The sequence below is a fragment of the Eurypyga helias genome, unplaced genomic scaffold, assembly GCF_000690775.1.
Source record: "Eurypyga helias isolate BGI_N326 unplaced genomic scaffold, ASM69077v1 scaffold3989, whole genome shotgun sequence".
In the NCBI taxonomy this organism is placed as follows: Eukaryota; Metazoa; Chordata; class Aves; order Eurypygiformes; family Eurypygidae; genus Eurypyga; species Eurypyga helias.
Genome location: NW_010273768.1, coordinates 23,736 through 49,515, shown reverse-complemented (window position 1 = coordinate 49,515; position 25,780 = coordinate 23,736). Strand labels below are relative to the sequence as shown.

Genomic DNA, 25,780 nt, shown 5'->3' with positions numbered 1-25,780 from the left:
CTGCGGCTGCAGGCCGTGCTGTTCCCCGGGTGGCCCTCCCCGAGCGCCCTCATGTTCCTCACGCTGCTCTGCGTCGCCTTGCTGGGTGAGCTGGGGGCAGTGGGCTGCACCCCACGTCTGCTCCCCCTTGCCCCGTGCTCCCCACCCGCTGCTCTGCCACCGCCGCCCTTCATTTCCTTCCCGTGCTTGCCTCTTCCCTCCAGAGCAGCTGCTTATTTACCAGGTCGGCGTCATCCCCAGCCAGTACTACGAGGTCCTGGGGAGCAAGGACTTCTCCGGGTTCAAAACGCTGACTGCTGTTGCCCTGACGCTGATCGTAGTAAACGCCACGGTAAGACAGGTCAGAGCTTCCCATGTCTTGGGAGGGGAAGGCTGCCCGTGGCTCCTGGCACCATCCTGGTGACAAATGGTCTAGGTCTGCCCATGCCCTGTTCAGTAGCTACATGCGGGATGGATCACTGGTACAAACTGTTAAATTTTTATGTAATTTTGGGAAATGCTTGTTCTTCTCACTCATCCCTTCCTGTCTGTCTCCTTGTCCTCATTTCAGCTAAAAAGCTTCGACCAGTTTATCTGCAACATGATGTACGTGAGCTGGAGGAAATCCCTCACCGAGTACCTCCACAGCTGCTACTTCCAGGGCCAGGTCTACTACAGCCTGCACGTGCTGCGTGAGGACATCGATAATCCGTAGGCTGCCTGTGGCTTCTCTCAGCCTCTTGCTTGGCTTCTCGTGTGCTGCTCCGTGCCTTTTCCTGACTTCTCTGTGTCTCTGGGTAGGGGCTTGAGCCCTAGAAGCTTATGTCATCTATGCACGAGTACCCTCATCAGCCCTGGGTGGGAGCTCCTGTGATTGATGGTCACAGTGGTTTTAGGGGTAGGATGTTTCTACTGTGAGGAAAATAGAGGCCCGGCAGATCTAGTGCTGCTATAAAACATACTCTCTGCAAACTCAACCCTTGACACGCAGTGTGACGTTGCAAAGGACCTGGCTAGAGTCAGAGAGCACGGCCTCTCCCTGCCGTTGGTGCAGCCAGCACGTTAGGACTGTCCCTGTTGTTCTGTTTGAACTTCAGACACCAGATTGTCAGCTGAACGCAGTTCTGTTTAGTTGGATTGTTAGCCCAGGCAGGGCTTTGTTTTGCACGGTATGAGGGCTGCATTTCCCCTTTCCTGTTCTAGGGAGGAAATGTCGGGGGTGACTTGAAATATAAGAGAGGGAGAAGCATTCTGTTCCTCCTTGCTTATCCCAGCCCAGCACAAGATCCCCTTCCAGTTTGCTTCATGCAGTGTCGTGCTTACTGCAGAGCTGCTGGTCGAAGGTCGAACACCTCCCTTCCTCACAGCTGCCTGCTGACACTGGCCTTCCAGCCTGATCTTGCCCGCAGGACACTGCTGGCGTAGTTACACGTAGTTGAGGAGTTAAAGAGCCTACATTAGACATCATGTGAGAGGTAGAGGCTTTTGTCTTTTCCCTTTTACCTTCAGAGTTTAAAGATACTATATTTGGAATATTTGCTGAAAAACTAAAAACCAGGGGATAACTTTTTCCAAATTGTGTGGCTTTATACAGTTGTTTTGAGACCTCAAGCTCTCCTCCCCTGGAGGGGGCATCCCTGGTCTAGTCACTGCGCTGCTGCCATCTTCCTTGCTGATGGTACCAGAGGAGGCCAAGTCCAGGGCTGTCTTGCAGGGACGCCTACCTTTTGCTTATAGTGGTGACCTCAAGGAACTGAATCAGCTGCTGTGCTTCTGCTGCCCAGTGCTCCAAGCTTTTTGTCCCCACCCCTTTGTTGCACAGCGTGGTGTGGCTGCACAGTGAAATTTTGCTTGATATCTCAGGTGGTTTTTGTATCTGTGTCATTTTTCAACCAGACCTGTTCCATGGCTGCTTCTGCTGGCCCAGTGCTAGGGGACAGCCCGAGTAAGAGCAACTAACTGTGCGTGAGGGGGAGCAGCAAGGAAGGAGAGGGCTTGTCTGGGGTCAAACAGCCCTACCGCCGAACATGAAATCGCAGCTTCATGATGCTGATGCACTCTCCAGCCACTGTCGGGGTTACTCCCACCCTTGTTCAGTGTTCATTTCAGATAGTGTTTTGTAGTGGTGTGGAGTTGCAAGGAGAGGTTAAAAAGCCATGCCTGTCACCAAGGCGTGCAGTGCTTCCCAGGCGGTGTAGCACATTGCCTGTGGCCAGAAGTTCCTGCACGCCTGTCTTTTTCTTTGGGCCAGGGGAAGGGGAGGAGAGAGGACAGCATTGCTGTGCTGCTCAGGTTTATTTTTAACCAGAGAATGGGATCGCATTGTGCAGTGAAATGCATGAGATAGCTGGGTCAGTCTGCTCCACAGCGATAGAGCCAGCTCTCCTGACTTGAGCAGAGCAAATGTGTGGCATTGCTGGGGAGTATTTTTCATTACCACCTTGCTTCTGCCTTTTTGGTGCTGCTACAAAAATTCTCCTTATCTGCAATTCCTTGATGAGAATTGTTTGCCTGCATCGGGTACTTAGAGAATGAACTAGAGCGATGAAGTGACCTCCCATTGTGCGGTGCAAACCAAACTGGGTGTTAGATGCACGGTGTCATCCATCTAGAAGGAATGAAGAGTGGGTTCTGAGTGGCATGAAAACACTTGCGCTCCTAGCAGGGCATTTGAGTTGATTTTTACGTGTTACTACATTTATAATGTAGGTCATGAGAAGCAATGTCCTACCGTGAGTCTATAGCATGACCTAAGTGATAACTGTGTGGGAACAATTACGACCAAGGAAAAATGGTGACTGTAAGGTCAGTCAGGGTGAGAGCTGCCCCAAAATTAAATCCATTGCTGTTTCAGAACTGCAAAAAAAGTTGAGAGATTAATGTCTTTGTATCTGCCCTGGTGGCTAACCAGGAGTCTGTCCTTGCTCTACGTTCTGGACTCCAGCATTCACTGTCATGGCCTCTCTACTTGTGCTTAGCGCATCAGGCTGGACCTCATCCACGTGCTCTGGGCAGATGAGGTGCTGAGGGAGTAAATATGCTGAAATCCTTCAGTTATCCCAAATGCAACTCCTGCTCAGCAGTGGGACAGATGGGACCTGAGGGTCTGTCACCCACATGGCTGCTGCCAACGGGGCGAGGAGGCTTGGTGCACTGCTCCTGCTCTTGTGGGATAGAGTGGGTGGAAGCACTTTCTTCCTTGCAGCAAAGGGACTGGAGGGCACTCCATGCAGGGTGAAGGGACCAGCTACTGTGGAAGGGTGGCTTTGATGGGAATTACTTGCAAATATCCAACAACTGGTGAAGGCCAGTCGTGTGCTCTAGTCAGGCCTGGTAGTTCTGGTGCCTGAGATGCAGCACCAGTACTGAAGCTTTGAGGAGGGTCAGTAGTTCTTGGTAGTACAGGTGTGAGTCCAGGAGTGGAATAAAGGACGAGGATACAGACACCTTTAGCACAGAGTTGGACAGTGTTGTTCAAAGTGGAACAGGGGGTTAATACAAGGAACAGGGTGAAAGTAACAGCAGGATCTGTTCTTCCTGGGTTCCAGGAAGGCCCTTGGGTGGGTTCTGCTGGGCCATGAGGGAATGGGAGTCACAGCTGCAGGTCCCTCCCAGGCAGGGTTGTTTACCTGCCCCACATCGTAAGTTCACGACAGGCAGTGAAACAGCTCATCTTGTGCCCTGTTAGGGACTTAGTACTGATTCTCACTTCTGGGCTTTAACAGTGTCAATGGCTGTTTGTGTTGAGCAGGGACCAGCGCATCAGCCAGGATGTGGAGAGGTTCTGCAAGCAGCTCAGCTCCATGGCCAGCAAGCTCATCATCTCACCCTTCACACTGGCCTACTACACGTACCAGTGCTTCCACAGGTAAGAGACATCCTGGCCCTGCTTTCATGCCTCTTTCCCCTTCTTGGAGCCTGGCACCCATGTTACAACTCCCCAGATGGACATTTGTACGTCTCTGTGCATCAAAGGGAATTCTGCCTTGGGGATGCTGGGCTGTGCAGTGCTGGCCCCCAAACCTCTCTTAAAACCAAGAGAGGTGACAGCTGAGGGCTCTGAATGCTTGAGCCGGTGGGTGCTGGGGTGTCCTTTTGCTTGCAGTATTAGCTGACCTCTCTTTCTCCTCCTCTGTAGCACAGGCTGGCTAGGTCCCGTGAGCATCTTTGGGTACTTCGTCATTGGGACGATTGTCAATAAGGTATTGATGAGCCCAATTGTGTCTAAACTTGTGCAGCAGGAAAAACTGGAGGGGGATTTCAGGTGAGTCACAGCAGAGCAGCGTTTTCACTGCCTCTTGGCAGCTCCTGGAAAGCTGCGTTTCTGTCCCAGAGTGCTATGTGTGCAGCTACTTCCCTTGTGCTTGACTTCCCCCACACTCCAAGAAACCCGCCTGCGCGGTGCTGCCCCAAAGCCCATGTGCTGATCCCCCCCCAACCCCTTTCACTGCCCTGTGTCATGGCAGGCAGTGCCCTTGGTTCAGTCTGCAGGCTGCTGGCCTGGTCATTGCTGGTGTCTCTGCTAGGGCATTAGATGTGAAGAAGAAAACTGCACGTAGAGCTTCCTTGGGTGCAGATGCAAGTTCAGTGAACTGCATTTACTGACAGAAATCAGGTTTCTGCTTCACCACCACCTTCATGAAGTGCCCAAAACAGCACAGTCTTTCTATATGCTCTGTAGCTGTTCTCCCCCCTTTCCCTGCAGGGCTGGCTGGGTGTGTGGCAGGGGCTTTGCAGCTTTCCCTGGGGCTCAGGGCATCCAGGGACAGCAGCAGAAGCTGGTGTGGCACAGGGAACCCAGACCAGGGCAGTTGGTTGTGGTGATTCTGTATGGTGGACACACTGGGCTAGCAAATGGGAGGCCCAAGGGCCAAAAAGATGTGCAGAGAGAGCAGGATAGCAAACAAATGTGCCACTGAGCTGGCCCAGAATGATATTACCTTGTGCTAAGCCTTGGTCTCTTGTGCTTGTTCTGAGCTTATTGAGTATTTCTGTCAAGAGACACCTCAGATCAGTGCTCTGACAGAGGCAAAACAAGACGTCTTTAGCAAGGATGCTGGCTACATAATTCACCAGGCATTTGTGCACAGTCCTGATGATGTTTTTTTTGGGTTGTCCAGGTTCAAGCACATGCAGATTCGTGTCAATGCGGAACCAGCTGCTTTCTACAGGTTAGTAGCGTTCATTTCTTTGCATCCTTGTAAGGATCCTCCCAGCTTGGGGCATCCTAGTTGTATTTGTGTATCCCAGAGGAGTCCAAGTCCTGTTGCTGCAGCTGCAGGTCTGTCTCCTCCATACCACTACAGCATCGTACAGCCCTGACACTGTTCTCCTTTGCATTCTGCACGTCGTCTGCAGAAATACTCCACAGCAGCTGGAGACAAGTTTTTTCTCTGCCTTCCTCCTAACATCCCCAGAGGCCTCATACAGATTTGTTCCTGGCTTAGACACCGTTGTTGATGTTTTGCCAGGTCCTTACCTAGAAGATTGCTCGAGGGCTCATTGCATCTTGTCAGATGTTCCCCTGGGGACTTGTTGCAGGTTGCTTCTGGACGCCTCCTGCTGCTGCTAACCTGCATGTCTTCTGTAGATGTGCCAGCTGGTGCCTGGCCTCCTTCCCTCTGCTTGCTCTGCTCTAGGGCAGTCTGTGCCATGACCCTCCCAACTCTTTACTGCTACTCTCCAAATTCACTCTGTGTTTACCCCAGAGCTGAGCACACAGCTGGGGGCCTGGCAGCGCTTTCCCGCTCAGTGATGCCCTACCGTCTGTTGAGCTGCTGCTTGGAGCCTTTAAGGTGTTTCACAGAAATGGCTAGAACCCAGGAAACGGGCCACGATTTTACTGCAGCTTGTGTTGGGGCACCCAGTCGGTGGCAGGAGGTCACTGCCGCTTTCTTGTCACCTGTCTGCCTTTGCCCTGCACGTTGTGAAATCACGCTTCTTACAGGAATTTAAGCAAGTGGCAGCTGCCCTGTCTCTGATCTTCCCTGCCTGTGACCTGTGCTCCTTCATACTGTAGTGACATGAGCGTTTCAAGTGTTGTGATGCTGTCCCCAGAGTGGTTTGATTCAAAACCACTGATTTCATAAAGATTGGTATTGGCAGGTATGAAACTCTGATATAGGTAACCGCAATTAATCTTGCTCAATCTTGGCAAGTTTGAGCTATTTCTTTGTGGGCTGGTTGATTCTTACTGGTTGATGATAATTTTTCTTAATGGAGAGATACTCTGATTACGTGCCCTTATCTATGCTGCAGTGCTTTTCCTCACAATTTTGAAGGTTTTTATTCTATTACTAAGTAGAAAATTGAAAGTGAGTTATTATATGAGAAAACTGAGTGTCAACTCAGTGAAAGTGAAAGTACAGTGAAAACTGTACTTCAGTACAGTTCATCAGTAGAAATGCTTCACTTGGTGAGAGAGTAGAATGTAATTGAATTCCACAAACCCAGGCGTTGTCATGGTATGAATCTTAATTAAAAATAAAGGAATTTTTTAAAAGGTTGCATTCCTAGAATCCTGCGAGAAGTGCCTGTGGTGCGTGCCTGGTTTTGATTGCCGGACTTCTCTAGCTTGTAGAAGCTGTTAGATCTTGTCCCCTTGCACCTGCCTAGCCATCGTTTTGGTAAAGGAAGAAATGAAACCTGAGCTTTGTGCTTTTCGAATACCCAGCAGGGAAGGTTGCAGCTCATTCCTTGCCTGAAATGGGTTGTAGGACAGTAATGCCAAACGGAATTCTAACTGTATGTATTTTTGAGAAAGAAAATGTATTTTTCAAAGAACTGAGACTCTTCAGAAATCATAATTTGTGGGGGTTTTTTGTGCAGCTCCTGGTCCTGTCTGCTGGGTCCCTAGTGACTCGCATGTTGTGTGGACCATGGTGGGAGCGTGGGTGTGTGGTGGGTGCGGGGGCAATGGCGGGTGGGGAGCCTGGAGCTCTCTCTGCATTTTGCCACCTGAGGGCAGCCCTGCTCTTGCGAAGGAGCGGGAGGAGCTGCCACGCTTGCTGGAGGCCGAGATGGGCCTTCTTGCTACCGGCTCAGCCTGGCTGTGGGAGCATCACTGCTAGCTCAGGTGGTGGGCTACTCCCCGATGCCCATGGGGATACCCCTGGGAAAGGGGGGCCTGTGGGCTGGGCTCACCTACACTGGGGGGTTACACTGCTTGGGGCACATCCACATCCCGCTCCTTTGGGCTGGGGAAGAGTTGGACTGGGCTGCCTAGCTGTGCAGGTGATGTTGGCTTGCCATCACCCTTGGGCTGCCCTCTGCGCTCTGGCTCCAGCTGTGTAGCAGTGCCATCCCTCTCTCCCAGCCAGGCCCTGCTTGGAAAGTGTGTGCAACCTTGGGTGTGCACTGCCTCAGGCCAGGGCCTGGCTGGTGGTGTCTGGCCTCGCCTTGCCTCCTCCCCTATGCGACAGCAGCACCCATGGGCTCTGGGGGAGACTTGCAGGGCTGCTTGTTAGAGCAAGAGTTTATTTCATGAGAGTGTCCTTCATGAAGGAGCTCATGGGTGTTCAGTCCTGCTCAGCTGAGAGCTGTTTCTTGGATGCTACAGTGTCAGAGCCTTTCCAAGCCTCAGCCCTAAAGCCCGTGCTTTGATCCCACTGCAGTGCTGGCGGGATGTCTGTGGCATGTTGCAATCTTACTTTACAGGGCTGGGCGAGTGGAGCACATGCGCACGGACCGGAGGCTGCAGAGCCTGCTGCAGACCCAGAGGGAGCTGATAGGCAAGGAGCTGTGGCTATACAGTGAGTGGGGAGTTTGGGGGCTGAACTGGGGCATGTGGTAGCTTCGCTGCAGTGGCCTGCAGGGTTGGGAACCCAACTGCTAGAGCAGCAGTGCTGGGTTTTCCTGTCCCATCCCTTGCTGGTCCACGGTGCTGAGAGTGAACAGAGGGTGTCTGCTGCACTCCTAAATGGGAATCCTGGTGTAAAATGTCTGGTAGACAGGAAAGTTGTGGAGGACCCAGCTAAGTCAGAAAATGCAAGTCACAAAAGGGGAAGCTGCAGAAATCTGTGGGGTTTGTGGGATAGGTGTTGAATAGCCAGGAAGAGGGGGAAGGGCTTGAACTTTGGTGGAGAAGAAGACTCTCTATATATGGTTGGGAGCTGTGGAGATTTCTTTCCTACAGCTTGTCTCTTGAGCATAGTTGTCCCCTGAAAATCTCCCTTCTCTCATTGTCACTGGGTCCAGGTTTGGGTTAAATCATAGAATGGTTTGGGTTGGAAGGGACCTTAAAGACCATCTAGTTCCAACTTCCCTGCCATGGGCAGGGACACCTTCCACTAGACCAGGTTGCTCAGAGCCTCATCCAGCCTGGCCTTGAACACTTCCAGGGATGGGGCATCCACAGCTTCTCTGGGCAACCTGTTCCAGTGCCTCACAACCTTCTCCAGGAAAAATGTCTTCATTACATCCAATCTAAATCTACTGTCTTTCAGTTTAAACCCATTACCCCTTGTCCTGTCACTACAGGCCCTTGTAAAATGTTCCTCTCTAGGCAGCTGTTCCTTATCCCACCAGCACAGTGTGCTTCTGAGGAATGTAAGGGAGGTAGAGCCCTGAACTGTGATGTCTCCATGGGAGTTTGGGGTCTTTCTGCCTGTCCGGTGCTCCAAGACAGGTTTCATGGCCAACCACCTCACCCCAGAGCTTCACTTTTTGCCCTCCCTCCTGTTTCTCAGGATTCAGTCAGGCCCCTGAAGAGTAGAACCAAGCAGGCAAAGTGCCATTTGTCCCATGGTTGTTCCTGAGCTGTGTGTCTGATGATGTTTCTTCACTTGGGTGGCTGCCCCAAAGTGCTTTTTGTTTGGCAAATGGATTTTCACCCTGGTGCTTGTGCTGTCCTGCAAAGTGGCTGGTTCTGCTCTGATGCATTTTGAAGGGTTAAAGGAATAACGTGGGTTGTCTTCTACCTGGGCTTATGGGCTGCACTTGGGCCTGGCTGGGACAGAGCTTCCTACCCCAACTCACTGTCTTCTCTCAATGTGCTTCTGCCCAGTTGGGGTCAACACCTTTGACTACCTGGGCAGCATCCTGAGCTACGTCGTCATTGCCATTCCCATCTTCTCTGGGGTCTACGGTGACCTGAGTCCAACAGAGCTCAGCGCCCTGGTCAGCAAGGTGAGCTAAGGGTGATCTCCCAGACCCAACTGTGAAGGGTGAGCAGGCACTGAGGATGAAGGTTTTGTGGGGGGTTGGTGACACTGGGGCTGGATAACCTGCAGCGATTGACCTTCAGGTTAGACTGTCCCTGCCTATGGTGGCATGGAAATGGGAGCTCGGAGCCAGCTGGTTTATGATTAACCTAGGGGTGAGAGCTGTCTGGGACACATCTACATAAGTGTTTCCTAGCTCAGACCTCTGGCTTTCAGTGGTGTGGGTGGGGATTGGGTCTGCACAGTGCTGTGCATAGGGTTATGCCCTGGGCTGCTGTCCATGGTCACCTTGGCCACCTGTGAGGCTGAGCTGGCTTGCATTTGCCTGCCAGGCAGCTGGAAAGGAGCCTTCCTCACCTGGCTTGTTCCCAGATACTCAAAAGTGGCTTGCGACAGACAAAGCAGAGCTAAAATTAGCTGAGCAGGCACTGCGGGCTGGGACACCCTGCTCTGAGCCGTGTGTGGTGCCAGGGCAGGGCTGGTGGCTTGGATCTGCGTGACTTGGTGGGGCAAGTGTGCTGGGCCCATGGCTGGCCAGCAGATGCTCTGCACACACCATCCCTGGGTGGCTGGAGGTGTGCACCCCCGGCCAGAACTGCTGTGCTGAGGAGGGAGGCCCTGCTTCATCTGAATATGGCCACCTTCTCCTTCACTCCCACCACCCTGGGTGACTTCTCCACCCTTCATACTGCTGTCTGGACTCCTTGGCTGCCTCCTCACCAACCACGAAGGAAGGAGCAGTGTCCCAGCTCAGCACTGACCCTTGCTCTACTGTGTGATTTCTCCCCAGAATGCCTTTGTGTCCATCTACCTCATCAGCTGCTTCAGCCAGCTCATAGACCTCTCCAGCACCCTGACCGACGTGGCTGGCTACACACACAGGTGAGCTTCCCTGTTGGCAGGTCTCTGCAGGAAAGGGGAGTGTGGGACAAGACTCTTTGCACAGGTCCGTGCTAAATACAGAAGAGCACTTGTGAGCCAGCACAGGCAAGGTTGGGTGTTGTGAGGGGGCTGCTGGAGTTGTCCCTGGCATTCATGCAACCTCTTGTTTATCCAGGATTGGTGAACTGCAGGAGACCCTGCTGAGCCTTGGCAGAAAACAAAATGATAACTACTCCGAAGCCAAAGCCAGCTGGGATTTGGATGGGTGAGTCTCCCCTTCAGCAACTGCCTGGCTTGCAGTTTAGGTGGCAGAGTGTGGGGCTGTTACAGGATGGAGGTGGCTGTTGGTGTCACGGCCTGTTGCAGGCAGCTGGTTGGAGCAGGCAGTGCAGACTGTGGTCTGTCATTCCTGGGAGTGTGGGGCAGGACTGCTGTCACAGGGGCATGGAAGGTCTAAGGTGCCTGATCTTTACCGGTCTCAGCATGGTGGCATACCCCCAGAGCTCTTCTCCTTTGTCTTGGTGGAGGTACAGCAGCCATTCCGGGGAGGAACCAAGGGACACAGCTTTCCTTCTGGAGCGAGTGATGCTCTCGGTGCCATCATCTGGCAAGCTGCTCATCAAGGACCTGAGCCTCAGGATCTCGCAAGGAAACAGCATATTGATTGTGGGGAACACTGGCACGGGGAAGACCTCCCTGCTGAGGGTCCTCGGGGGACTCTGGGAGAGCACACGGGGTAAGGACTGCTGCTCACTGCAGACCCCTCTTTCTCAACCAGGGCTGCCCTGAGTTTGGAAGGTGGCAGGGTGGGGTTGTGAGGCCAGTGCCACCCTGTGATGGTAAATGTGTCGATGCATCGGAACCACCCATCTCTGTATCGCAAGCTCTGCTCTGGTTCTCATTGCTTTGCCCTGTGTTGCAAATCTGCCTTTTCTGGAATTTGTAGGCTACTTCATGGGGCTGGACTGCACAGGGGGTGGTGGGGAGTTGCTGGCTGGCGCTGTAGGCTTGGCCTACAGCCTGTGTGTCTCCATGCAGGGAGCATCAAGATGCTGACCTGCTTTGGCCCCCGGGGAGTGGTGTTCCTGCCACAGCGGCCCTTCTTCACCGACGGAAGCCTGCGCGAGCAGGTGAGCCCAGGGACTGCCTCTGCTCTGGCCCAGCTCTGCTCCTGGCTGGGGTCGTGTCCTGCGAACCTGAGCGCTGCAGAAAAGCCTGCAGATGAGAGGATGCCTGTGGCTGCTCCTTCCCTCGTGCCTGAGCTCATGCCACTGCCGCTGTGTCTCTGGTGGACTGTGTCCAGCTCCCTCTGACGTGGCTTCTTGTGGTCTGTTAAACAGGTGATCTATCCCCTGAAGGAGATCTATCCGGTTTCAGGTATGTGGAGATTCATTGAGCAGTTAGCCAGTCGTGTGGTCTCAGCTCCCTGTCCTGGACCCAGTGCGGCTTCTCGCCTACCGTGCCCCATCAGGAGCGCTCATCTGTTTTGCTTGTGTTGCTCTCTTCTTTCCCCCAGAACATTTACCTTACTGTACTTTAAGGTCAGCTCTGTGTTCCCTCCCTTTTGGGAAGGAACGTATTCCCTTGATAAGAAATACTCTCTTGATGCAGTGAGGACAAGCGGACTGTGCTCTGCATGTTGTGCTGGATGTGATGTGTGTTGAAGCACCTTGCGGTTGGGATGCATCTGATCTGCATGGTACAACCTGCCTTTGGGCAAGCCATGTTTGCCACCTTCTCCTTTTCCATCCGCCTCCATCTTTCACCGTTCCTCTTTTCCAAATGACATCCCAGGGCCTTGCGTGCTGTTGAGGTCAGACTGGGGGGGATCCTTTCTCTCCCCTGCCCTCTTCCCACGTCAGACCACGTGTGGTCAGCCGCAGCTTGCAGGTGTGCAGGTTTAAGGCAGTGTGAGTGTGAGTGAGGCAGTGTTACATGCTGCTTTCAAACACTTGGGAGCTGCAGAGTAACAGCAGCCATCAGCCTCTGTCGCGGCTCTTGAGCAGCTTCAGATCCTTGTGTTCTGGCTGTGCCCATCTGTGGCCATGGACCGAGTCAAGTCTCATAGCTGCAGAGCCCAGCTACCTCCTGGCATGCTGCCCACAGCCACGGTTAACGTTTTTAGGGAAGGTGGTCTGTCTTTGGGAGCCGCTCTCTGCCCAAACTCAGGACCTGATACAGCTAAGTGGTCAAGTTGGCTACACTGGACTTCAGGAGATCCTTCAGTCCTTCCCTTCTGCCCCCCCAGCTCCTCCTTGCAGCGGTGGCCTCAGCACGTTACCTCTGCTTATGCTTTACTGCTTTCACCCGTAGGGTCTGCAGATGATGAGAGAATTGTGCGATTCCTGGAGCTGGCTGGGCTGGTGAGTCCCCGGGGCTGTTGCTGCCTGCCTTCCTGGTGCTGCCAGTGAGGGAGAAAGGGATGAGGTGACCCTGTGCTGGATGCATGTGGGGACATTGTCTGCAGCTGGGACGGGACTGTCCATGGGACAGGCAGAGGAGGAGGGATACGGAGCAACTTCAGCTCAAGTGGAAAAAGAGAGATTAGCAGGAAGGGGGTGGTTATGCCCAGGGTTGGGGTCTGTGTTCACAAGTCTGCTCTGCTTTCTGCAGACTGATTTGCTAGCGAGGGCTGGAGGACTGGATGAGCCGGTGGACTGGAACTGGTAAGGGAGCTCACCATCTGCTTGATTTGGGTGATCCCTCTGGGTGGGAAATGCTTCTAAGCAGATGCATGTTGCTGCTGGACTTAGGAACATCTGTGTCCAGTGGGAGTTGGGCAGTATACAGGGGCAAAGCCTTCATGCCTCGAGCCTCAACACCAACTATCACCAGCCATGCTGCTCTGCAGGCAGCTGACTGTGCACAGAGGTGCAGAGCCAATCCCCGCATGGAGAGGGACATGGGGAACACACAGGGGTAGTTGTTTTCTGGAGTCTCTGTTATCAGCAACCATAAGCTCTTCAGCCACGAGCTCTCTTTGTTGAGGGAGATTTTCAGTCTCGACCCTGCTGCAGGTATGACATCCTGTCCCCAGGGGAGATGCAGAGGCTCTCGTTCGCACGGCTCTTCTACCTCCAGCCAAAATATGCGGGTGAGTGACTGCACAAGAAAGGAGGGGAGAAAAAAAAAAGGCAGGGCCTTTGGTGTAAAGAGAAGCTGGTACAGAGACAGCTCATGAAATCCCTTCTTTTGGGGGGATGCTTCGTCTCGGCCATTATTTTAGCAGTGTAGCACACAGGATTCAGGGGTGAAAACATTTCATTACCTGTGTGGAGGGTGATAAATGTGGAGGGCTGTGTATAAGACTTCCTCTTCTTAGGGAGCTAGTGATTTAATGTTCTTGGTTCAGGTCCAATGGCAGCTGAAGGAGCCCCCTCTTAGCATGCTCACCGGTTGCTGTGTAAAGAAGCATGCATGCCACGTAAGGAAGGGTGCCATGCTGGGGAGCATGGCATCAGCTGCCGTATCTGGGGCTCGTGAACCTCTCTAGTGTTGTGGAAGCAATGTAGGGAATTTAGCTGCAACACAGCTAAAGAAAACAAGGAGCGGTGGGAGAAGCAGTCCCGAGAGATTGTGGAAGCAGCTCCCATTAGCAGATGGGGCAAACTTCTTCGCACACTCAGATTGCTAATGACTGCTGGGGGGCTGTTGGAGGAGTTGTCATGGGGGCCGGGGTCAGTGTGGGTGAACAGAGCTGGTGTCAGTCACAAGTACCCCTGTGTAAGTACCTCTCTTCCCCTGAAGCCTGCAGCACGGCTTGGTGCTGCCTGGGTGGAAGGAACCTGTGGGTTGCAAGCTAAAAGCTGTAGAGATGGTATAAAACAAATGGGATTTATCTGCCCCAGGTCTGTGGTATTTACCCTTAAGTGATGGGAAGGTGTCCTGGCTGCTCCGGTGGGGTTTGTGCCCGGGGGTGTGCAGCCTGGGGCTCTGGCACACAGCCCACCTTGGGAAGGTCGCATCTTGGCGTTCACAGCGGTGGGGAAGAGGCAGTGGCTGGCAGCTGCTGAGGGAGAGGAATGAGGTGAATGGCATTGTTTGGGTGGATTTGAGGGCCTGTGGGAAAGGGCAGCTTTCCCAGTTGGCTGACACCACTATGCCAGAGGAAAATCACGATCCTTAGGCTTCTCCTCACTTGCCTTCTGCAGATGCTTTTGGTGAGGTTTGGTTAATATGTGGAATATTCTAGGTAGTTGCTGGTCTTTTGCCCAGGGAGAGATAACCTGGGGGGAGGGAAGGGGATTTGTGGGGCTTACGGCTTTTCTCTCAGTGCTAGATGAAGCCACCAGCGCCCTGACAGAAGAGGTGGAGCATGAACTGTACCGTGTGTGCCTTCAGCTGGGCATGACGCTGGTCAGCGTGGGACACAGGGCCAGCCTGGAAAAGGTGAGATGGGGAGGCAGCACTCCACACCTCCCTGGGGGTGGCAAGACAGGGGAGGCAGAGAGGGTCCCTGGCGAGGAGACGGGAGTGACTGAGGCTGGAGAGCCTCGCTGTGGGAGGCCGTGCCCTCAGAGACATCCCTCTGTCATTGTGTTATTGCAGTTCCATAGCTGGATTTTGAAACTTCACGGGGAGGGAAGATGGGAGCTCATGCGGTGTGAGAAGCTGAAGCGGCTCCCAGCTGGGGAAGGATGCTGAAAGGCAGGCTGTTGTCTGGCCAGCCGCAGAACCTGCACGCGCCTGGGAGAGCTTAGAATAGCGGACACGGAGCTGCCAGACCAACAGCTGACAGCAAGGGATTCATCCAGTGCAAGACCAGTTCTGGATTTTGCTGATGGACACAGGGCCGAGTCTGAACTCATGGTGTGGGGTTCTGCCAGGAGCAGACACGTCTATGCCATCCTTCTCCCAGCCCCCTTCTCCTGCCTCCTTGCCCCTCGTGGGGGAAGGGGCTGAGCTGCTGGGCTGCCCAAAGAGAAGATGCTGCCTCAGAGGGCTTGTAGAAGCAATGGCCAGAGGATCCTCCAGGATGCAGTGGTGTGAGGCTAGAGTGCAGCCTCCTGTTCTGCCCTCTGTGCCTCGCTGGGACCTCTGTCTCTCTCCTGCACAGCTCTGCGGAACAGGCATCTGTGCCTGTGGCTCTGCTGAGGGCTGTGCTCCCCAGCAGGAGCCGAGGGATGCCAAGGGGGGGCAATGCTGGCACAGAGAAGGGGTATGTCTCTGCTTTCCTCATGACACAGGGATACAGATCAAAGAAACACTTCTGTATTAAAATCTGGGGCCTCTTTTCCAGTGATGTTTAGGGAGAAGAGTCACTACTTGTTATCCCGACTGCTGCATCTTTTCCTTCTGGGGTTTGCGTCGGAAGAAATGCTTCTATATTGGCAATGGTCCTGGACTAGACTATTGCTGAAGAGCAGAGCAGGGGTAGGAGTAACATACTTGTCCAGGGCTGATCATCCTGCCCTGCAGCTCGCTCCACAGCGACTGCAAGGCACAAGGAACGCCAAGGAGGGCTTTGGCCCTCGTTTTTTAAGGGAAGAAATGGAGCTCGCTTCCCCTTGTTCTGCCTATGATGAGTCACGTTCTGTCCCCTGCCTCCCATAGGTGTGTGGAGACAGGTTTTGAGGGTCTCTGTGTTGAGGAGAGGTCACGGCCTGCTGTGCAGGTAGGGTCTCTCGGCACTTGCTGGCACTTGCTTAGTGGCATTTCTGGATGTGGTCCCAGCTCTGCAGTGGAGGAGCAGGAGGCAGCTGCTGGCAGAGCCAAGCTAGCGGCTGTTCTGCCCCTCCACCAGGTGCTTGTGGCCCTCTATGATCTGCTGCACGGCTTCGTGGTCGTCCAGGGCGGTTAGATCCCCGAGCTCGCTGGCCTTGTCCTCCACGATCTTCCTCAGCACCCGGCGCATAATCTTCCCCGAGCGTGTCTTTGGCAGTCGGTGCGTGACCTAGGACGGGGAGGAGCAGAGCGAAGGCTGAGGGAGAGGGGTTGACCAGGCTGCTGGGGCGGGTGTTGCACCAGCCTGCACACTACCTGGACGTACTCTGGGGCCGCGTACTTGGCGATCTTCTTTGAGATCAGCTCCCGGAGCTCAGCAGCCAGAGTCTCCTCTGTGTAGCCACTGTCATTTTTCAGCACAACAAATGCATAGGCCCCTGGCAGAAGGACCACCGTGCTGAGCACCACGCACAGCGTGCTTCTGAGAGCCTGCCTGGGCCTGGTGCCAGGAGAGGTCCCTCTCCCCTGGTAGCCTCAGGGGATGCTCTGTAGCTGGAGCTGTAAGTGCTTTTGACCATGGTGCTGCTGCCTTGTGCAAAGCCCGGCTGGTCTTGGGTAGGTTATGGTGGCTGTGCCGAGATCCCCGCTAACATGTACAGTGTTGGCACAGCGTTGCTACCAGGGGTTGGTGTGACGGTGCCACTTCCCATGGCTGTGCAGTAACCCCGGGAAGGACATTTCAGGGGCAGGAAAGCAAGCACCTTACCTTCTCCCTTGATCTCATGTGGGTAGCCAATGACAGCAGACTCTGCCACTGCTGCGTGGTGATTCTGGAAGAGAACAGGGCTGGGGTTTGGCTCATTGCTTTTGGCAGGCTGGCTGCCACCTCAGACCTGCCCTGACCCAGCTGGGCTGCTGCAGCCCATGGCAATGTGGAGGGATAGGGAAGGACGTCAGATGGCCTCTGTCCTTTTTCCTTCTTGCCTCAGCAGGTCTGTCTGCAAACACAAATCCTCCCCCCCTGCTCCTGACTCTTTGCACCCTCTGGACTCTGTTCTGTGCCTCCAGGTTGCTCCTCCAAGTCCCTCCACCAGGTCCCACAATTTTTACTGGCCCATGGATGCCCCTTGACATGCCTGGCTGCCGCTTTGGGATTCAGTATCAACCTTATCAGTCTTTGTCCCTCCCTTGCTGCAGAGAGCCAGAATGGGAGGGAAGAGGGTGGGAAGCTGTTCCCACAGGCAGGCTGTGGATCCAGCACTTCCTTGCTGCTACAGCAGCGTGTTTCTGCCTGGGTATTTCTAAGAAGCTTCCTTGAGCACCAGCAGCGTGCCTTTGCCGTCCCCTCGGGTGGCTTTTCCTCCCACCCACACCTCTTACCACAACATCCTCCACTTCCGCGGTGCCCAGACGGTGTCCGCTGATGTTAATGATGTCATCCAGCCGTCCCGTCAGCTGGTAGTAGCCCTCGCTGGTACGATACACACCGTCCGCGGTGAAGAAAAACCCTGCAGAGACCAAAACCGTGCCACGGTCACTTGTGGTGGCGAGCATGAGCTGCTCGTCACCCACGCTCTCGCCTTGCCCCCTTCTCCTCTCTGTGGCACCAGGGCTCGTGTTCTCCATGCCTCATCAGCTGCTCAGGGTGAAGGTGCCCTTCTGCCTTTTTAGTTTTTGCCTTGGTTGGTACCTGCTCTGTCAGGCTCCTTCCCTCATCCTGCAGTGTGCCAGCGAATGCCTGGCCTGCCTCATCACCACGAGCCAGGAGCACTTTGCTCCCATGCAGGTGCCTGTGGTCCTGCTGTGTTCCCCCTTAGCTTTGCATCACGACACCCACCCTTGGGCTCGCTCAGTGCCTCTGGATGAGTGACAGAAGCCAAGAGGGCTTGCAAGAGATGTACCAAGAGGCCTGAGGACACAAGGGCAAATCCACTGCCTTAAAAACCACGTGTGGTCCGGTAGGGAAGGTTGGTGAGAGAGATCCATTCGCAGGGCAGTGCTGAAGTACCGGGCTTGGGGAGATGAAGGGCCTCAACACTGGAGGGTCTGTGGAAGAACGGAGCAGCAGAGCTAGCTCTCCTGAGTCCTGCCCTTGTGTGGAAAACCAGGAAGCAGACCCAACCAACACCTCTGCAGTGACCTGCCATGCATTTTCCTTACCTGGATAAGGAGTCAGATAGGTTTCCAGAAATCTCTTGTGGTCATTGTAAATGGTTCGTGCCATACCTGGCCAGGCTTGTGAGATGCAAAGGGCCCCAGAGATGTTGTTTTCCAGTAGGACATTTCCCTGTAAAATAGGTAACTTGTAGTAACTGTGCCTGAGGGTGCTTGGAATGATGAATCATTGCCTGTTTAACAACCCTGCGATGGAAATGTCAGGAAGGCAGTGAGGAGAGTCCTGTGCCTCCTACTCCGATGGGACAGGCACAGCCTCTCCCAGCAGATGCCTGCAACCAGCTGCCCCTGCCCAGCAACCTCACCGTGGAAAGACGTGCCAGGGAGCTGGAGCACAGCCCGTATTGTCAGGACAGGGCAAGCTAGAAAACAACTCAGCTTCTGCATGAGTTGGAAGAACAGCTTCGCTGCTAGTCCCTTCCCAGCAAAGAAGGTCGCAGAGGATAGCAGGAAAGGCGCGCTTGCAGATCTCAGCTCCTGTCAGCAAGTAGGTGCTGCAAGTGCCTGGGGGAAAGCGGGCTAAGCCAGTGACTGAGCTGCAGGTTAAAATGTACCTTGTCATCCAGGAGGGAGGGGCTGATCCCAAAAAAGGGTCTCATAGCCATGCCTGGAAGGATTTCAGCTCCAGGATTCGAAGGACGGGGTGAGATACAGATGCCTCCTGTTTCTGAAGCAAAAGAAACCATAACGCTCATCGAAGTTGGGGATGAGGAAAGCCAGGTAGCACTGCTTGGGCCAACAGCCTTTGCCCTGGCCCTTGCTGCACCCTTCTGGACCACAGGCTGGGGCTGTGTTTGCCAGAGAGCTGAGGAAGGATCTTTGCAGAAGGATGATCCTGTTTGTGTAGTTCAACTCCCCTGTGTTTCTCTGGGTTAGCTTTAAAGGCCATTTCTCCCTCATCTTTGGGTGCCCGTGGCCCCTTACGGCAACGCTCATACACAAGTGTCAGTAACACCCGCCCCTGCTTTGCCAGCAAAGTCACTCCTAAAGCCTGGGAGAGCAGAAGCTGGGATGAGGGGTTGTACACATCTCACCAGTTTGCCACCATGTGTCCACTACTGGGCACCGTGTCTCGCCGACCACGCGGAAGTACCACTCCCAAGCCTCCTTGTTGATGGGTTCTCCCACTGCAAGGGGAAAGACAAGGGGACAGAGCTGGAAGATGGGCTCACAGACACAGCTTCCCAGGGCCTGCCAGTGGAGCCACACCCAAACACCGTACTTCCCCGACTTTCGTGTGCTGCTGCTGTTGGCATCCGTGGGAAGAGGCAAAACCTGATGCCCAAATATTTGTTGCTCCAGGCTGTGTCACCAGAAGTTACCTGAGCCAAGCACTTTGAGAGAAGAGCGGTCATACTTCTTCACCCATTCATCGCCGTATCTCAGGAGCAGGCGGATGGCAGTGGGCGCCCCGTAGAACTGGTTAATTTTTAACCTCTCCACTGTTTCCCAGTAGCGGCCTGCAATGGAAACGGGGCCAGTAAGCATGCACACAGGTCCTCCCAGTCTGAGACCAAGATAGAGGGAGAGGGGGTGACAGAGCAAGGGCTTTCCAGCAGTGCCTGGACCCTCAGCCAAGCAAATCCCATGCTGTAAAGGACTTAAGCAGGAGCCTTTTCCTCCATACCACCTAGTTCTACTCTCCCTGCTGCACGGAGGGACAGGGAGAAACAGCTTCATCCCTGGAGAAGCAGCAGTGGCTTCCTAACCAGAAGTAAAGACTCTTCTTGCAGGTCTATGCGTCTGCTCCTGCGGCAGCAGAACCATTGCTGCCTGTGTCCTGCCATCGAGCTGGCAACTCCCTGACCATTGTGGGTCTCGTAGGGTGGCTGCGACCTGTCCCAGCTCCCCTGGAACACCGTCTCACTCACCGGGGTTAGGATAGGTGGGAGTGCTCTCAAAAAGGACTGTGGTGCCGCCATTGCAGAGGGGACCGTAGACCACGTAGGTGTGCCCGGTGATCCAGCCGATGTCTGCCACGCAGCCAAAGACGTCTCTGTCCTGGTAGTTAAACACGTACTGCACAAGAGAGGAGAGGCAGTGAGGGGTACGGCGTGGGCCTGCCCTCCTGGTATACCTCCCCGGTGTATCCCCTCTCAGCCCTCATGGTACTGCAGCCTTCCAGCTCCCCACCATGCCTGCAGGGACACCTTCTTCCTGCAGAGTGTTTTTTAAAACATGACCACCTGGAAGGAGAGGAGTTGTAGGGAAGGGCAATGTGGTGGAGGACTCCATGAGACACCCCCAGGCACTGCTGGGCTCCAGACGCACTGTAAACACTGAGGAAAACCCTGCACCCAGCAAGGAGCCCAGCACAGGAGCGCTGAGCCAGTGAGCAGCGGGACTGTGGGATGCCCCGGCCCGGAGCCACGCCAGCTTGCCCGCAAGAGTTGGCACCTCCCCGCTGCAGGCAGGTGGAGAGCAGAGCATGCTCTTCTTCCTGCTGCCCTGTTTATTCCTCAGGAGACCTTTGGCTGCAAGGCTGGAGTATGAGGGAATGGTCCCTGCCCTGTGCAGGGCAGAACTGAGTGCCGCCAGGCTGGCAGCAACACGTCCAGCTTCCTCAGGCACTATCCTTAATTTCCTTTACTCCATGCCAGGAAAGCTTCCCAGGGACCGGACCCAAAGGTAAGGGACTGTTCTGAGAGGGACTCACTCTGCCAGAGGACTCTATAGGAAATGTCCCGTGCAGCTCCATGCTGTGCTCAGTGCCCTGTTATTCAGCTCGGTTGGAATCTGCTTTGGGTTAAAGGCTTTCCTCTTCCCAAAGATGACCCACACTCTTCAGGCATAGACCCTTTATCTTGAGGGCACTCACCAGCTTCTACAGATCTCCTCAAATGTGCCCCTCCCTTCAATCTCCCACCCAAGGTGGAGTAGTTACACTTAGGGAAAGCAATGCAGAGGTTTTAGGAACAAATTGGCTTCTTCCTCCTCACACAGTAATCAAAAGTTACCCTTACAAGGCTGAGCATCCTACCCAATGATTCAGCCTAGGACAGGGCAGTGAAAGAAAGAAGAAAGCCAAGAAGGTACCTCAGAGGAGTGTGTGTTTGGGAAGCCCTGCACTGGAGCATGTGTTGCTCTTACCCACTAGGTGTAGGCAGGTGTGCTTTACTGGGCTGATGCCCTGGGAAAGCTTCCCAGAGATTTTGCTCCAGATGAAGTTGAGCAGCACGGTGCAACAAGGCAGCACATCTGTTCCCTGCACTGCCTATGCACTGCTAGCTCATGAGTGCTCTGTCGCTGGGGATTCATTACCTTGTGCGTGAGAGCAGCAAACAGCAAGTAACCAGCTTGGGAATGAACCAGACCCTTGGGTTTGCCGGTACTGCCAGATGTGTGGAGAAGGAACAACATGTCTTCACTGTCCATGGCAGCAGGCTCACACCACGCATCCTCCTTCATCATCTCCTGCAGGAGAGCACAGGGGTTCTCCCTTGGGGTCTCATAGGCTTCCCTGTGTTGTCCCTAAACCTGCTTGCAGTTGGGTTGAGCATCCCTCCAAGCCTCCACCGGCTCCCCCTCCTCCCGTGCCAGCTTCCCTGCCTCCCCTCCCCTTGCTCGCCAGCCTGAACTCTCTTTCGCCTTGCTGAGCTGGCAAATGCTCTCCTCAACCAGAGCAGACCTGCTGAGTAAGAGGCAGCTATTTTTATGCTCTGACCAGCACAGAGCTCTTGCATCAAGCCTTCCTAGCACTAATTGCTCACACATGGCAGGAGCAGAGGCAGGCAGACTCCTGTGCAGCTCCAGGGAGCCAACAGAACTGCACAGCGGGGCCTCACCTTGTCAGCAGCAGTGCTCCATGCTGGCAGCCTGGCCACCCTGCGTGCCACCAGTGACGGGCACACGAGCACCCTCACTGCCTGCTTGCTTGGACACAAGCTGCCAGCGATGCTCGCAGAGGCTGCCAGGTCTGCCATCGAAGCGGTGTGCGACGGTGCAGTGGCAGTCCAAGGCTGGGCTCACAGTGTGTCAGCCCAGGTCTGGGGTGTTTCTAGCCCCTGGTCCACCCAGCTACGAGCCCTAGTTCTCTCTGCCTGCCCCTGACAGTTTGGGGCTGGTGTTGCGGGAAGTCTCCAGTTACCCCTCCTGATGGCTCCTGGGACTCTCCTGAACTTGTGTGCAGCCCCAGCTGCTGCAGGACAATGTCCCTGCATCATGTCAATGCCAGCAAAACTGCCAGGACTCTGACCCTCTCTCCACCCCCGTCCCTGCTCCCAGAGTGGGCACATCGCTCAGGGGAAGCAGCAGTAGCACGGGGCAGCCTCTCACCTCCTCCAGCGGCATGTCCAGGGCTGTCATGGGAACCTTGCTGTCGGTCCTCATGGAAACCAGGACCCGTTTCACTCCTGGGCACTGCTTCACAGCCTGGTCCACTGTCTTCTTTAGCTCAATAACCTTGCCGCCTCTCAGCCCCTGGTTCACCGTGATCACTGTCTCCGACTGGGCTGCGGAAGAGCCACATAAGCAGCTCTGCCCCTCTCCATCAGTCACACAGCAGTTTGGTTCTACCATGACCCTGCCCCTCTCCCTCTGTCTCACAGCCCGTTACTCATGTCCTCCATTTAGCAAAACCAGCAGCTTTGCATCTTTGTTTCCCATCTTTTCCTGATTGTGTTGCATCCCTCAGAGGAGACACTGTATCCCAGCCCTTCAGTCACTTGGATGAAGCAGAGAACCAGTCCATCCCACAGGCTGGAAGATATTTAGGGAGCCCATGCCATTTCCTGGGGTGCTAATCCCTGCTCCATGGCTGTACCTCATGGGAGGACATCCTCAGCCCAGGGAGGCTAACTCAGAAAACCTTTGCCATCAGCACAGCCCTGAGGCACCCAGCTGCTGAAACGACAAGATCAGCACTGTCTCCCAAGGGAAACATGTGTCCCTGTTACCCACTGGCTCTTACCATCCCGGATCCTGTCTGCCAGGGACTCTGCACTGAACCCGGCGAACACCACAGCGTGCACAGCACCGATGCGGGTGCAGGCCAGCATGCTAGCCACCGCCAGCGGGCACGGGGGCATGTAGATTGTCACCCTGTCGCCCCGTTTCACCCCTTGCCGTTTCAAGGTGTTTCCCAGGCAGCATGTCAGCTTCAGCAGTTCCCTGCCCAAAAAAGCAATGGCACAGTTAGAGACTCTCTTGCAGATCTTAGCTGTGTGCATAAAGATGGGGGACCTCAGAGTCACAAGCTACTTCCTACGCACCCTAACTGCCATCCCATTGGAAGTCCATGGGAGAGCTGTAAAATGCCAGTGGGAGAGGGCATCTCCAGAAAGGAGAAGAGAATCACTAACACGGGCCATTATTTATAGGAAAGAACGGCCTCTGTACAGCGGCTGACACTCTCAGTGGTCAGTATGAGGAGCAAGCCGTAGGGCCAGCAGTGGCCACTGGCAATTCCTCTAGCTCAGGAAGCCCACAACACCTCAGCTGACATTCCCTGTGACAGCCCGTACAGTTGGAGCGGCACCCTGCAAGGCTGGAGGCTACACATGAGGAGTTAGATATCTGGCCCCTCTGTAACAGGGTCCTCTGCTTTGCTAAAGCTGGGATGTCCCCACAAGGGACTTTTAGATCTGCCACCCCAGCTGGCTCGGTTCCCCTCAGGGCCCAGAAGGTTCATCAGGAGCTAGGCTGAAGTCTTGGATCAGCAGGCAAGCCAACAGCCACCCTACTGTTGATCTATGTACATGAGGGATGTTGCACCCCTCACAAGATGCACATCAGCAGATCAGTCCTGTGCAGGGCTCATGCACGCTGCGATATGTGTGCGTACACTCAGCGGTAAGAACTGACCTGTACGTGACCCGCACCTCCTCTCCTGGTTCATCCTTCTCCCAGATTAAGGCGACTTTGTCTGGGGCTACGTGGACATGTCGGTCCAGGCAATTCACTGGAAAAGACAACCCAGTCTCATTACCAGACCAACCCTCAGTACCTCTTATCTCCCATAAAACCAGCACTGGCAGTCCGATTTTCAGATCAGAGTCTTCTCATCATTATCCTGAAACAACGGAAACAACCTTTGTGGATACCAGCTGGCAGATCCTAAGCCCCCTCCCAAGCCCGTTACGGTCCTCACCACTCCAATACTTAGCAGTCCCCACTCTCAGCTCCTCCCTTAATTGCACCTTAATGCAGTCCAGAGCAGAAACAGCCTCAAGTGCCTTTGGAGGTCACATCCCCAGTGCCCTCGGAGGGCCTGGCAAACATTAACTCAGCCATCGCTACACCCAGCGCTGCCTTGCAGCCGCCTCTGGGGTGGACTAGGGCAGTTTTTTGGTGGCGGGGCTCCTAAATAGCAAATGTAGGGCGAAGCAAAGCTCTGCACAGGCAGGCTGCAGGGTGCCTTTGTCCATGATGGAAGACAGCCAGGGCCAGGAGTGCAGAGCCCCTGGCTTTCCAGGGACATGGTAGGCTGAGGCGTTGGCTGTAATACTTCCGAGAAAAGTTTCCTGCCATGCTGGCAGCTGCAGTTTCCTCAGAAGCCTTGTTCCACTCTGTGTTTTCCTAAAACCGGCTACTGAGGTCATGGGATGATGCAGCAGCCCCAGTATGCATACCAAAATGCCTTTTTCTCCTGACCGTTTATAGTTTTTGGGAGAAAAAGAAATGCACACCAAAGGGGGAACAGTAAGATCTCAAATCCCAAAGGCAAGTAACTCCCGCTCTCCTGCCCAAATAGACTGTTAAGACCTGATTTCTGGGAGGTCTGTCTCGTAGCTTGAACACTGGGACCAACAGCACTGTGAGCAGGATACGGTGTCACCAGCCCCAGTGTCATCCCCGGGTAGCCCCCCTAAGGAAGTAGCTCCAGCCTACAGAAGAAGAGCCTCCCACGGCTACGGGGACCTCCAGTAACACTCAGCACCCCTACTTTGCTTTCTGCAGACACAAGCCACCTTCGCTGGGCAGGGATAACCTGGTACAATGCTGCTGCTGAATCCATGGGGTTTGGGGCTGTTGTCTGCGGTCCTGCAGAACGGAGCTGCTGTGCTGCTGCAGGTTCCATGGAGGCCAAGGGAGAGCCACCCAGCTCCCAGCAGATCCCCATCCAGCTGCAACCCCTCCAGGAAGACCTGGTTGCTCCCTTAGGACCAACCACATCCTTACACTACAGTCACTGCAGGACCAACCTTACCTTTCAGGGAACCCCTTCTCTCCAACCCTTTAACCATGTGCCTCCAACCTCCTCCTGGGGCCAGAGCCCTTCACAGAGAGGCACTTGGTGAGCTACCATGTCCGTCGCCCTCCTTACCTGCCACATTCAGCTGCCCACCCAGGAACCAGGAGACCCTGCCCTGGTGCAGGTCACAGTCCTGGACAGAGTGGAAAGGGGTGATCCAGGTGAGCCGGCTCCTCCCTAGCGCTCCCCAGAAGGCATCTCCCTGCTCCACTGACACCTTGTACAAGTCCTGGTGGTCCTTGGATCCAGGGAAGGTGATGGCTTCAGGCATGTAGGCAGTGAGGGGCCTGTGACTCCAGGCTCGGGCAGCCACTGACCCAGGCGGGCATCTGGAAGCCGGAGGAAGAGCTTTGGGGCAGCAAGCCCTGACCAGCAGCCTGGCCATCATTGCAGGTCACCTGACTTTCACTGAGGAGATGGGCAGCCGTTCGGGACCATCTGGCCCAGGCAAGATGGACCGCTGTGGGAGCTGGGGCTGTGTGTCCCTCGGCTGACCGGACACAAAGCTCCCCTGTGCAGGGAGCCCAGGCAGCCCTTCTCCTCTGCCTCGCTCCTCTCCTCCTCTCTCCCAGAGCACTACAGGGAAAAAGAAATTCAATCCCTTTTAAGGGAGGGGAAGGGGGTGGGCAGTAGAAATATTTGACTGAAAATAACCTTCATGCTAATCTGAGTCCTGACAGCTGCTCTTGAGCAGGGGCCAGGTTCAGCGGGTTCCTGGGCTCCCTGC

At 54.7% G+C, this 25,780-nt stretch overlaps 2 protein-coding genes across 2 annotated transcripts; one reads left to right on the top strand and one right to left on the bottom strand.

Moving 5' to 3' along the window:
• The first annotated feature begins 21 nt into the window (after positions 1-21).
• Positions 22-14,666, top strand: ABCD4 (ATP-binding cassette, sub-family D (ALD), member 4). Its single transcript, XM_010159574.1, has 18 exons — positions 22-85; positions 204-331; positions 551-690; positions 3,731-3,847; positions 4,118-4,243; positions 5,100-5,150; positions 7,636-7,730; positions 8,984-9,105; positions 9,931-10,022; positions 10,198-10,287; positions 10,556-10,758; positions 11,061-11,152; positions 11,363-11,399; positions 12,336-12,385; positions 12,636-12,688; positions 13,040-13,116; positions 14,296-14,411; positions 14,571-14,666. The coding sequence occupies exons 1-18, from the start codon at positions 52-54 to the stop codon at positions 14,664-14,666; spliced, it is 1,719 nt and encodes a 572-aa protein (XP_010157876.1). The 5' UTR covers positions 22-51.
• Positions 14,667-15,738: 1,072 nt separating this feature from the next.
• LOC104515560 (acetyl-coenzyme A synthetase 2-like, mitochondrial) lies at positions 15,739-25,438 on the bottom strand. Its single transcript, XM_010159576.1, has 14 exons — positions 25,126-25,438; positions 23,664-23,760; positions 22,771-22,970; positions 22,137-22,312; positions 21,123-21,275; positions 19,733-19,880; positions 19,184-19,321; positions 18,896-18,988; positions 18,416-18,528; positions 17,847-17,973; positions 17,067-17,194; positions 16,453-16,516; positions 16,002-16,123; positions 15,739-15,915 (listed from the first exon to the last, which is right to left on the bottom strand). The coding sequence occupies exons 1-14, from the start codon at positions 25,436-25,438 to the stop codon at positions 15,739-15,741; spliced, it is 2,049 nt and encodes a 682-aa protein (XP_010157878.1).
• Between the last annotated feature and the right edge of the window lie 342 nt (positions 25,439-25,780).

Excerpts from the sequence above, each read along its gene's own strand:
- ABCD4 (XM_010159574.1), top strand. The coding sequence starts at position 52 with ATGTTCCTCACGCTGCTCTGCGTCGCCTTGCTGG. Across the intron at positions 691-3,730 it reads CGTGAGGACATCGATAATCC|GGACCAGCGCATCAGCCAGG; the intron begins GTAGGCTGCCTG and ends TGTGTTGAGCAG. Across the intron at positions 10,759-11,060 it reads ACTCTGGGAGAGCACACGGG|GGAGCATCAAGATGCTGACC; the intron begins GTAAGGACTGCT and ends GTCTCCATGCAG.
- LOC104515560 (XM_010159576.1), bottom strand. The coding sequence starts at position 25,438 with ATGGCCAGGCTGCTGGTCAGGGCTTGCTGCCCCAAAGCTCTTCCTCCG. Across the intron at positions 19,322-19,732 it reads TCCCACCTATCCTAACCCCG|GCCGCTACTGGGAAACAGTG; the intron begins GTGAGTGAGACG and ends TTTCCATTGCAG. Across the intron at positions 17,974-18,415 it reads CCTCCCTCCTGGATGACAAG|GGAAATGTCCTACTGGAAAA; the intron begins GTACATTTTAAC and ends CCTATTTTACAG.